This window comes from Rhipicephalus sanguineus, chromosome 7 (assembly GCF_013339695.2).
Source record: "Rhipicephalus sanguineus isolate Rsan-2018 chromosome 7, BIME_Rsan_1.4, whole genome shotgun sequence".
Classification (NCBI taxonomy): Eukaryota; Metazoa; Arthropoda; class Arachnida; order Ixodida; family Ixodidae; genus Rhipicephalus; species Rhipicephalus sanguineus.
This window is the reverse complement of record NC_051182.1, coordinates 4,222,973-4,235,723: the sequence shown is the minus strand read 5'-3', so window position 1 is coordinate 4,235,723 and position 12,751 is coordinate 4,222,973. Positions and strand designations below refer to the sequence as shown.

Here is a 12,751-nt window from a genome sequence, read left to right as displayed (position 1 = left end):
CGGCCTCTCTTCAAAACTACTGCCGAAATACGAAGGCCCTTACCGTATCGTCGAACGCACATCCCCGGTCAACTACCTGATCGAACCCATAGAACCATCTTCGGACATGCGCCGTCGAGGGCGCGACATTGTCAACGTGAAGCGCCTGAAGCCCTACCACGACCTCCTCATAGTTACAAGTTGCTAGGTCGCCAGCCGGCTCCCTTTTCGTACCCGGGGTAATTGTAGCGAAGCGATCGAACTTGCTAATGGGTCGTCCTCTCGAACACCTCCTAGTGGGTCGCCCTCTTCGGCTCTGTTCGAAGAGAACGCAACTCGCGCTGAGAGTCGGCCCCGCCTTGACTGTCGCTGTTGAGTATCGTCGCCGCTCATAAACCTCTTTATAATATATTATATATATATATATATATATATATATATATATATATATATATATATATATATATATATATATATATATATATATATATATATTGTTAAGCGGTTTATTGGACGGGACTCGGCGACAATTCGCTATGGCGACAGTCAAGGCCAAAGCACGGGCTCCGAGAGCGAGCGGCGTTTACAAGAGGACGACCCACTAGGAGCCGCTGGAGAACGCAACCGTTAAAGAGTACCAATTGCTTCGCCACAATTACCCCGGGTACGAAAAGGGAGCCGTCCGGCGACCTAACAGCTCGTCACTATGAGTGGGTCATAGTAGGCCTTGAGGCGCTCCACGTTGACTATGTCGCGCCCTCGACGGCGCATGTCCGAAGCTGGTTCGATGGGTTCGATCAAGTAGTTGACCGGGGATGTGCGCTCGACGACCCGGTATGGGCCTTCGTATTTCGGCAGCAGTTTTGAAGAGAGGCCACTTGCAGTGGTAGGGACCGAGAGCCATACGAGCGCTCCAGGGAGGAACGTGGGCTCAGAAGTGGTGGTGTCGTCGCTAGTGCTCTTCTGCAGCTCTTGTTCCTGCGTCGTAAATGTCTTGGCAAGCTCGCGACACTCTTCAGCAGGCCTGGCTGTGTCAGAAATAGGCGCACACTCAGATGGATCCGGCTTGTATGGAAGTATCGTGTCGATGGTGTGCGACGGGTGCCTTCCGTACAGTAAGAAGAAGGGTGAAAAACCAGTAGTGCTCTGAGGGGCGGTATTATAGGCGTAGGTGACGAAGGGCAGAATGGCATCCCAATTGGTGTGATCGGCGGCGACGTACATTGACAGCATGTCGCCGAGCGTGCGGTTAAAGCGTTCGGTTAGGCCATTCGTCTGCGGGTGGTAAGCAGTAGTTTTGCGGTGAACAGCATGGCACTCTTTCAGAATGGCTTCCACGACTTCCGATAAGAAGACACGGCCTCGATCGCTGAGAAGCTCTTGGGGTGGACCGTGACGCAGTATGAATCTGTGTAGTAGGAAGGAGGCAACATCGCGCGCTGTAGCCGCTGGGAGGGCGGCGGTTTCGGCGTATCGCGTTAGATGGTCAACAGCGACGATGGCCCAGCGGTTACCAGCCGAAGTCAGAGGAAGTGGTCCATACAAATCGATGCCCACGCGCCCAAACGGACGGTTAGGGCAAGGTAATGGTTGTAGACCTGCTGGCGACACGTGCGTTGCAGGTTTTCGGCGTTGGCAATCGAGGCAGGAGCGAACGAACTTCTGCACGTAGCGGTACATCCCACGCCAGAAGTATCGTTGTCGTATGCGGTGGTAAGTTTTGGATACCCCAGAGTGCGCGCATTGCGGGTCAGAGTGGAAGGCTTCGCATATTTCAGAACGCAGACTGCGGGGTATCACTAGTAGCCACTGGCGGCCGTGGGCGTTGTAATTGCGTCGGTGCAGGAGGTCGTCACGAACGGCGAAATGGTGGGCTTGACGACGCAACGCGCGAGTGGATGGTGTTGCCGACGGATCAGTGAGCAAGTCGATCAGCGAGGTGATCCATTTATCCTTGCGCTGTTCGGTAGCGATGGTGTGAACGTTGATTGAAGCAACAGCCATGTGAGATACTGAGCAGGGGGCATTGTCGTCAGGCAAGGGAGAGCGCGAGAGGGCGTCGGCGTCAGCATGCTGGCGTCCGTTGCGGTACAGCACGCGGATGTCGTAGTCCTGCAGGCGAAGTGCCCAGCGGGCGAGACGGCCTGAGGGATCCTTCAATGACGACAGCCAGCATAGTGCATGATGGTCGGTGACGACATCAAATGGGCGACCATACAAATAAGGTTGAAACTTTGTAAGGGCCATATGATCGCCAGGCACTCTTTTTCCGTGACTGAGTAATTAGTCTCGGCTCTGGTAAGCGTACGGCTTGCGTATGCCACGACATATTCGGGAAACCCTGGTTTGCGCTGCGCAAGGACAGCGCCGAGGCCTACACCGCTGGCGTCCGTGTGTACCTCCGTTGGGGCCGTAGGATCGTAGTGGCGTAGGATGGGAGGAGACGTCAACAAACGACGGAGCTTTGCGAACGCGTCGTCACACTCAGACGACCACGAATTTAGGGGTCCGTTACTTCCAAGGAGCTTCGTCAGCGGCGATATGATGGTGGCAAAGTTTCGTATGAAGCGTCGAAAGTACGAACACAGTCCTACGAAACTGCGCAGTTCTTTTACGGTCGTAGGTTGGGGAAATTCGGCCACGGCCCGAAGCTTGGCCGGGTCAGGAAGGATTCCGTCCTTGGACACGACGTAGCCGAGGATTGTCAGCTGCCGTGCTGCAAATCGGCACTTCTTCAGATTCAGTTGGAGGCCGGCCTTGCCGCAAACGCGTCAAAACATGCGCAGACGTTGGAGATGCGTGGAGAAGTCCGGAGCGAAAACCACGACGTCGTCGAGGTAACACAAGCACGTGTGCCATTTCAAGTTGCGCAGAACGGTGTCCATCATGCGCTCGAAGGTCGCGGGCGCATTACACAGACCAAACGGCATGACGTTGAACTCGTACAAGCCGTCGGGCGTGGCAAAGGCTGTCTTCGGTCGAGCGTCATCCGCCATGGGTACTTGCCAGTACCCCGAGCGCAAATCAAGTGACGAAAAGAATTCGGCTCCTTGCAGGCTGTCAATCGCGTCGTCGATTCGCGGCAGCGGATAAACATCCTTGCGAGTGATCTTGTTGAGCCGTCGGTAGTCCACACAGAAGCGCACGGAACCGTCCTTCTTCGCAACGAGAACAACGGGAGAGGCCCATGGGCTGTCCGAGGGTCGAATAACGTCGCGTCGAAGCATATCGTCGACTTGCTCATTAATGACCCGGCGTTCTGCGGGAGACACGCGATATGGACGTTGCCGCAGTGGTGGTTGGGCGCCGGTGTCGATGCGATGCGTAACAGCGGAAGTGCGGCCGAGAGAAGTTTGCCCGACATCGAAAGAAGAACGAAATTCTTCCAGCAGGCACAGAAGTTGGGAACGCTGGACCGATGTGAGGTCGTCCGCAATGGAGGACCTAAACACATCAGCAGGTGACGAATCGGACGCGGAAACAGCACTGAGCGTACCGGAACTGGGACAGTGCGTGTCATCGGGTGCGTCCATAACTTGTGCGTCTTCGAGGGGTTCCACTCTGCCAAGACATTCCCCTCGCACCAACGTAACAATGTATGGAGATGGGTTGTTAACAAAAATAGCGGTGCTGCCCTGAGTGACTTGGACGGTCGCGAAAGGTACCAGCAAGCCTCTCCTTGTGCAAACGTGGTCAGATGGCGAAATGAGCGCAATGGTGTCGGAGAGACCGGCGCAGTCGACTGACACAGCCGTCGACGAATTTGGAGGCACTTTGGTATCGTCTTTGACGAGGATCTTGCTCGATACCGATGAAGTGTCTGCCGGCGTCAGATCTGAGAACGGGGAGAGTTCGATTTCGGCTTGTGCGCAATGAATTACGGCGTCATGGCGGGAGAGAAAATCCCATCCCAGGATGACGTCGTGAGAGCATGCAGCAATTATAATGAACTCGACGTCGTACAAAACGTCCTGAATGACGACACGAGCTGTGCATATTGCTGTAGGATGAATACTCTGGGAGCTGGCTGTACGGAGAGACATCCCAGAAAGTGGCGTCCTCACTTTTCGTAGTAATCGGCTCAATTTTTGGTCCATAACGGATACGGCGGCTCCAGTGTCGACAAGGGCAGATGCGGGAACACCGTCGACAAACACGTTCGATGGGCTTCGCTGAGGGCTTTCGCAGTTCGATAGCGTCGCAGCCCTTGCCTCCTGGACTGCGACGACTAGTTTTCCTGGTCGCGAGCGACCGGACGTGGGCGCATCGGCGACAGTGAGCGACGTCGCGGAGACGGAGAGCGCCGAGTAGATGGAGCTTGGCGTGACGTCGGCGACAGAGGCGTAGGTGGGGCGTAAAATGTGCGGTTGGTCTGGCTGGTGGCGGGCGACACGACTTGGGGCGGCTGGACGCGATTGCAGTAACGTGCCACGTGGCCGGCGTAACCGCATGCAAAGCATATGGGGCGGTTGTCAGGTGTGCGCCATCGGTTTGCTGGAGCAGGGCCCGCCCATGGCGCAGAACGTGATTGATGGGGTGGCGACTGATATGACTGCATCGTTGGCTGCAGTCGTGGCCTCTGCATGACGTCGGCGTAGGTAGCCGGCACAGCCGCTTCGAAGGACTGATGTCTAGGGGCGGCTTCGGCGTAACTGTATGGGGCTGCCGCAAGTATTACTGGGGACGTCCTGGCGACAACTTGGGCGTAAGTGAGTGGTGCAGGAGCTGGATGGTGCTGGTGGTACTCAGGCATGACCTCCGCGATTTCCTGCTCAATCGCTCGACGGAGGGGAGGGAGAAGAGTGGTTGACGGCTGTTGAACGTGCTGAGGTTGAGCAAAGTCCAGCAGAGAGAACTGGCGCGCAATTTCCTCGCGCACGAATGACTTCACCTCTGCGAGCAAGGCGGAGTGGTCGGATATGGTCGACAAGCCAGCGAGCTCGGCGTCGCGGGATGGAGAGCGACGGGTCATCGACCGCTGCCGGCGCAGCTCCTCGTAGCTCTGGCAGAGCGTGATGACCTCGGCCACTGTGCTGGGGTTTTTGGCGAGCAGCATCGTGAAAGCATCGTCGTCGATGCCTTTCATAATGTGCCTCATCTTGTCAGATTCCGACATGGTGGCGTCGGCTTTCTTACACAAATCGAGGATGTCTTCAATGTAGCTGGTAAAGGTTTCGCCGGCCTGCTGAGCTCGTTCTCGCAAACGCTGTTCGGCCTGCAGCTTACGAACGGCAGGGCGGCCAAACACGTTGATGATGGCGGTCTTGAATTCAGACCACGTCGTAAAATCGGATGCGTTGTTGTTGTACCACAGGCCGGCCACGCCCGCGAGGTAGAAAACCAAGTTGGTCAATTTTCCCGCCTCGTCCCATTTATTGGGGACACTCACGCGTTCATAGATCGCGAGCCAGTCCTCCACGTCGGTCCCATCTGCGCCAGTGAAGACTGGGGGGTCGCGGATACGAGGGACACCGGGGCATGAGGTCGGTGTAGGCGGAGGCGTCTGCTGGGCGGCGTCTTGAGGCATGGTAGCTGGTAGGGTACGGGATCGAAGCTCCAGAGGCATCGAATGGGAGCACAGCACTCTCCACCAATTTGTTAAGCGGTTTATTGGACGGGACTCGGCGACAATTCGCTATGGCGACAGTCAAGGCCAAAGCACGGGCTCCGAGAGCGAGCGGCGTTTACAAGAGGACGACCCACTAGGAGCCGCTGGAGAACGCAACCGTTAAAGAGTACCAATTGCTTCGCCACAATATATATATATATATATATATATATATATATATATATATATATATATAGTCACCTGACGCTGTAACGGAAACCTGTGACTAGCAGTGCAGCAGAACGTCAGGCTGGTCCGATCACTGGCAAAACGACTCGTGTTTTTCACGAGCTCGTGCTCATCATCTTTTCAACAGCGCCACATACAAGCCTGCCAGCAAGAATACCCGTGGCGATATTGTAATGCAGAGAGACGGGGGATAACACCCGTACGCTGGGCTGGCTGTTCCTATTCTCCCCTTCGTCCGGGTAGCGCGTCTTTCCGCTACCCGAGACCGAGCCCCAGTGCCGCTCTTCGTCATCCCACTCGGCCACGCTGCAAGTATTAGGTTCTGCCCGAAATATCATGCCTCTAGCGATGGTTGTGGTCGCCGAAGGTTTCACTGGTGTCTGTCTGGCCGCAGCTGGAAGGAATGCGCAGGTTCTGGACCTTGCGTCGTCATCTGTTGCAATGCCTCTGGAGGACGAAACTGGCTGTGCTTCGGCAGCCTCTCTTTGCACCGCTGCGAATCGTAATCTGGTGCTGCCAAATATATTTCTGGAGGGCGACATTAGGTGTGACGCAAGGGTCGTCGCATGCCTGGCAGGCAATTATGCCGCCTCAGTTTCGCGGTGTGGTCTTTATCCTCGTTTGCGTGATTGAGCCGGCAAATACTTGCGCAACACAGATTGCTTGTTGGACAGGCTGCGGTATGTGACTATCGTGACGCGACGCAGCTGCCTCTCCCTTGCTGTCATCGCATTCCTTTCTTCGGTAGTCACCACGGCGAAAGATGGCCTCTGGTGGCTCCGTACCACGTCAGTACGCGTGAATGTAATGATTGCTGGATCCCACGCCGCAATCGCTGGAGTTGTTCGACAGAACGTCGTTGCTTTGGTCGAGCTGGCCGCTGTCCGAACGATCAGTGATGAATTCTAAGAGACAAGAGTAGCTTCGTGTTGATCCGCGCGGCGTTCATGTGGCACGTCAGGAGTCATAATGGCGTTCTTGTCGTCAGCAAGCTCGCACACTATATAGCCGGAATGACCCATGCCGGCTCCGTCTGCTTGGGGCACATCGATAGTCCCGGTGATGTTGGTGTCAGAAGATCTTGACGAAACGGGCAGATGCTCGGTGATTATGACTTCATTAGCATAGGCTTCTGTGAGCGAAACGCTCGCACACTCGGCCAATGACTACCGCGCAGCATTTAGATGTGGCATTGACTACTCACGGAGGATCTATTTGCGGGCAGGTCTGGTTGTGGTAGTGGAACATCCGTCCGGTTATGGAAACTCATTAGGAAGTCTGATTTCTGCAATGGTGATTGTAGAGGTGGTGGGGGCTCCATGTTTCCAAGCGAAGATAAGCCGCGACTCCGACAGCTGCGTCTTGGAGTCGGTATTGATTGCTGACAAGAAAGTTCGTGAGGTGAGTCCCGACGCGGAACCTGAGATCTGAACTATGAAGCCCACCCTGCAGCAACCTTTTTCGGTGTCTCCCGCGGGGCGTTCCGGCAAGAGGTCTTTAGAGGTATTACAGGGCACATATTGCCACGTGCGTTTCTTTATTACTTTTGCTGTATTCGATTTTCGGGCACAAAGACTCTCAGCAACGCTCAGCGCGAACCGCGCCTCATTGTTCGAGAACCTTCGCGATCATTGCAGATCGTTTTGTTAAGATTGCGCGCAAGACGCGCACACTCGAGCTTATTCTAGAATTTGCACGACAGCCAGCGATAACGCTGGAATATTCGACGGCACATGTTTAAATGCCGACGCGCTTCAGCGTTGGTCAGTTGATCGACCGTCGACGCTCTGTTCGACGCTATCAGTGTATTGCTGTAGTTTGACCTTCAATTTCCCGGCCACAAGTTCGGCCAAATAAACAGTTTCATCTCGGACGTGCTGAGTGCTGTCTTCGTCGACGTCACGACCACGTGACAATATGCACAGTCTGGATGGTTCGCTGCGGATGCGTCGTCGGAGTGGCGCCCTTCACGAAGTCCGTCTTCGGTACTGATCTCTCGCTGTGGTGAAGACGAGTCGTGTGCCGACGCAGAGTCGGAAACCTGAAAGGGCTTCTTAGTTTTTTTTGTCGTCGACTTTTATTACTTGGAAAGGACCAGAATACCTGCAGAATGATGGTGTGTGTATGGAATCATGCCTTGCTCCGGTTTCGAGTAATTCGTATTTAGCTACGTTAGACAGAGGCCTCAGTGAAGTGTTACAATGATCACACGTTCCTAATATTTTCCGTTTTGAACACGATTTCTTAATATATATCGTGACAGCACCTCCGAACGTTTCGAGCGTGTGTCCCAGGCTCCAACTCGTTGTTCAAAAGTGTCTTGAACCACTCAAAGTGTCTTTTGAAATGCATTGTGATCGTTTCATTGGGTTTTTAGATGTGCGATTTGTTCTGAATGATAATCAGACGTGGTGGTATTGTCACCCTCGTGCCAACAAGCCGTTTCTTCCATATATTTCAGCGCACTGTAAACTTGTTAACCAAGGCATAGTTAAGATGTGCCTCACTAACATTTGAAGAAGTCCTGCGAACATTTCTGGCACCTATGTGTCAGAGAGCAAACAAAACGTCTTTGAGACTCTTTGAGTTCCAGAAAGCCTGACTAAGCAACTATGCTTGAACGAAGGCACGCAAGCGTTCCCTATGCCGGAGACAAAAAGAGTAACTGTGATCCCCAATATTCTTCGTGTTTGACCGCGATGTGGGTTTCACGCAACCTGAAGAATAGCACCGCGTTGCAACATGAATGCTCTGTTCTCGGCGCCGAACAACCTGGGCAATTTGTGCCAAAACACCAAACTGGAGCGCGTGCTAGAAGGGGTGTGCGATAAGAACCACCGAAACAGGCTTGCAGCGTGCAACACAGGTGTCACCTGCCGGATCCCATTAGCGTGCGGTACATGCTATGTGGGACAAACCGGTAGATGCATCAGCGAGAGGCGAAATCGGCATAGGAGCAAAGTTTGCAAGGCGCAACCTGACGGGTTCCTTCCTTGCAAGAAGTGCGCATGCCAACCTCTCTTAATCGGATAAGTATCACTGTGTGACAGTAACAGGAACAGCAACGGAATGACAAGGCTGATAATCGAATCTCAATTCATCGCCAAGTTTGGTAACACATACATCTGTAAACCATTTATCTCTTATCAGCTAAAAAATAGAACATGTGAGAGTGACGCGTTACGCACCTGATGTGGGGTATATGTAATGTCGATCCTCTGAATAAGCTGTATTGTTCAAAGTTAGCGTCGTGTATGTGTGTTCTTTGTCTTTCCCTTTGTGCCGTCATGAACGCTATATACCTTTGTTGGCACTGATCAAGTGAACGAAAAACGAAGAAACGCTTAAATGGAAGGAATATATAAGAAATAAAGCGCGGATATTAAGGCACAGTGGCAAAGTACGAGAACAGTATACAACTAGCAAAACTGATTATATATCGGAGAAATGATGTCGTGTCAAAATTAGAAACACGAAACTATAAGTGGCCACACACTGAAGAAAGTAAATTTAGTTTTGTAAGTAAAAAAGCTCTATGGCATGTTTGTACTCATGAAAAGATGATGCGGTTTCGATAATTAAGCGTAAATCATTCCACAGTTGTATGGCCGTGAATCTTGACATCATTTTGCCGTAGTTAGAATGTACAATAGGGAAAAGAAAGAGCTATATGTGCAAATCTGGCGTTGCAAGTATTGAGTTACCTGGAACCAATAAAATCGTATAAGACCTTTTTAATAACTAAGTTATGAAACATAATAGTAAGATGATAGCTAAACGAGCCTGTTATATGTAGGACGTTGTCGTCACGAAGTAATGAAGACGCAGTGAAAAAATCGCTGTTGCTATTCCTTGGTTTTGTAAGTTCCGAATAGTTAATAAGTGGCAGTGGCACATATTACTCCAGAAGATTATGCCCTAAATGATGTGACTGAATGAAGGCAAATTATAATGCTAATAAAGCACCTTTGGAGAAATATGAATTTGATATAACTCGTGCTCTTATATGGAAATTATATTTCTGTTTAATGAGAGCACTGTTTTGAAAAAAATTTTTATGTTAGAACCTAATTTAATGTCCAAGGAGGAGGCCGGGATGATACGACCATGTGTAATTAAATAAGTTCTGCCCGGTAGTATTCTTTGACTAGTTCTGAACATCATAAATGTAGCTTTGCTAGGATTGATGATAAGTTGATTTTAAAGGCACCATGCAACAATTTGTTCACTGCTTTGTTTAGAGAGCAAGCTGGATAGAGATTTATCATACATGGAGATGGTAGTGTCATCCGCATACATCGCGCTTTGGTTATGATGTCATAGTGAACAGGCGTTATGAGGTGTTTACCCCTTTCCTTTCTTCCTATGCCTTCCAGGTGCATCGCTGTTGGTTTGCCACATGCCGGCTGTCACGTGACGCACGGAGCTGGTGCATTTCCCGCCTGCTGCAGTAAGATCGTCTGCCACCCTGATCAGCAGTCGGCGCAAGATTCTGCACAAGCGAATAGTGCTGCTAAGCACACTTGAAGTATTCGCATGCCAGTACTTGTCCATCCCTTTTTCTCTACGTGCGAGTGGCACTTACATCCCAGTATGACTCAGTAAAATGTACTCATTCATATGGTTGTAAAAGAAAATAAACATAGTTTTACCAAGTATTTGCGGTGAAGTTGGTCGTACATCCCAAACAAGGTTACGCATCTTAGCAATAAATACGTGACAATATCGAGTGGTTGACTGCTGTGATGGCGTGAACAAACGCAGCTGGCCCCTGTTTACCTGCTGCAATCAGGGACTACTGTAGTATGAGAGTGGTACGTTTATTAAAGCGAAGCTCTGAGCCTCTTGTTGCTTGGGATTTCTGGTGGCGTTGTTCGACTCGCAAAGAAAAGTGGACCGATCACGAACGTAGTGGAATAATACATGGGGAGGTGATGAAGGCTTCAAGAGCTCCACAAATAATAATAATAATAATAATAATAATAATAATAATAATAATAATAATAATAATAATAATAATAATAATAATAATAATAATAATAATATTGTAGGGATCCCGGCTGAACAGCCGACGAAGAAGATGAAGATGAAGAAGTGCGAAATGGCTGGAAGCTGTGTAGATTAGGCGTTAAACCTTCATTCCTTCTGGTGGAACTTTGTATTTGGCGCAGTCGTCAACAGCAACCTGATGTGGATAATTCTAACTTGCTAGACGGGATGGTCGCCACATCATCACGGGCTATGCGCTGGACGGTGACGACTTTGTTGAGGCACCGGAGCAGCTGACCACACCTGAAATGACGGATCCCGTCACCAGCAAAGCAGAAGCACCGATCAGCGACGTCACAAAAAGAGGCACTGTGAAAGCGGAAGAGTTTGAATCATGGAAGGGACTAGGCATTAACAGGAACATTGAAAGAGATGCAGATGCGAGCTAACCGCCGTCGATGAGAGCCATAATAAAAGCATTAGACCAGCTCACATATACACAGCAACTATATGGAACAAAAAGCAATTTTGAAGACAATAACAGCTAAGGCACTACGTCAAGATATAGTGAAGCCAGTTGTGTTTGATGGTAGTACTGCTGCTGCGGATGTGTGGCTGGAACTTTATCAGTATGCCTGCAAACAGAGTAGCTGGATAAACGACTCAGATCGTATAACGAGCATGCGATCGTGCATATCTGGGAGCTCTAAGAAGTGGTATAACCTACACGTCGTGCACCACAATGAAGATTCATGGGAAACATGGAAAGACAGTTTTCTGCAAGCCTTCCAAATGAACCCAGCTTACTTATGGGATTAAGCTAGCTCTTGCAAGCAAGTAGCTAGCTGGACTATTATTTTGAGAAGAGGCGCTTACTGCAACTAGCGGATCACATGCTCCGCGATTCATGCATCTTGCCATTAGTTATACACGGAATGACAAAAGGGTGCCGGAAACAAGTAGACATTATGTCACCGTCAACTTCAGGTAATAATAATATCTGGGGTTTTACGTCCCAAAACCACCATATGATTATGAGAGACGCCGTAGTGGAGGGCTCCGGAAATTTCGACCACCTGGGGTTCTTTAACGTGCACCTAAATCTAAGTACACGGGCCTCAAACATTTTCGCCTCCATCGAAAATGCAGCCGCGGCGGCCGGGATTCAATCCCGCGACCTTCGGGTCAGCAGTCAAGCGCCATAACCACTACACCACCGTGGCGGGGGTCAACTTCAGGTCAGCTTCTTCACTGCTTAAAATACGTGTCATGTGAAAGCTGGTCCATTTTCACTCCAATACGTGAGGCACAACCTAAACAGAGGCTACATGACGAATACGGCGACTGCACTAGCAGCGTGACATCTCGCATACCGAGCGAATGTGAACCAACAGCATGATATCGAAATGTACTAACAAGGAAACTCGGATTCTGCAGGAGATTGTGTTTCTTATGAAATCGAACATTTTATCCGCGCCCATGACTGTAAGGTGTCAGCGGTCGTGGATACTTGAGCATCAGTGAGTTTGATCAGCGAGTGGACGAAAAAAGTCGAAAGTTACGACAGAACATGTCGAGAGCTAGCGAAATTGACGGACGTAAGAGTGCGTTTCAGTGATCAAGAGCATATGGGGAAATGCCTTCTCATTACAGGTGTTGAGTTTGATTTCCTTGTGTCAAGGGCAGACATGAAGCTATTTAAAAGGAATATTCTTTGGAATGACGTCATCACCATCAAGCATTCTAACCTCGCACACACTCAAGACAGGAAAGTCACGTGCTCGCAAGAAGATGTGTCAACATTTCCTGAGTTTTTGTATGTTCGGAACAATGCACACGCAACTGCAGTAAGTGAAGTACCATTTGAGCTTCGAGATAAAAGGGTCGTAAGAAAGAAACCATATGGACTAAGCCACGAAAAGAAAGCATGGCTTAAGCAAGAGCTCCAAGGAATGTTAGATTCTGGCATTATCAGACCATCAGCCT

General features: G+C 50.6%; 1 protein-coding gene across 1 annotated transcript in view; it reads left to right on the top strand.

Annotated features, from left to right (window-relative positions):
- The window catches only part of LOC119399274 (venom peptide MmKTx1), a 127,415-nt gene extending 117,023 nt beyond the window's left edge, over positions 1 to 10,392 (top strand). The window contains exon 3 of the mRNA XM_037666089.2: positions 10,153 to 10,392. Within this exon, the coding sequence (XP_037522017.1) occupies positions 10,153 to 10,303 (151 nt within the window). The 3' untranslated portion in view covers positions 10,304 to 10,392. The remainder of the gene's footprint in view (positions 1 to 10,152) is intronic.
- The last annotated feature ends 2,359 nt before the right edge of the window (positions 10,393 to 12,751 follow it).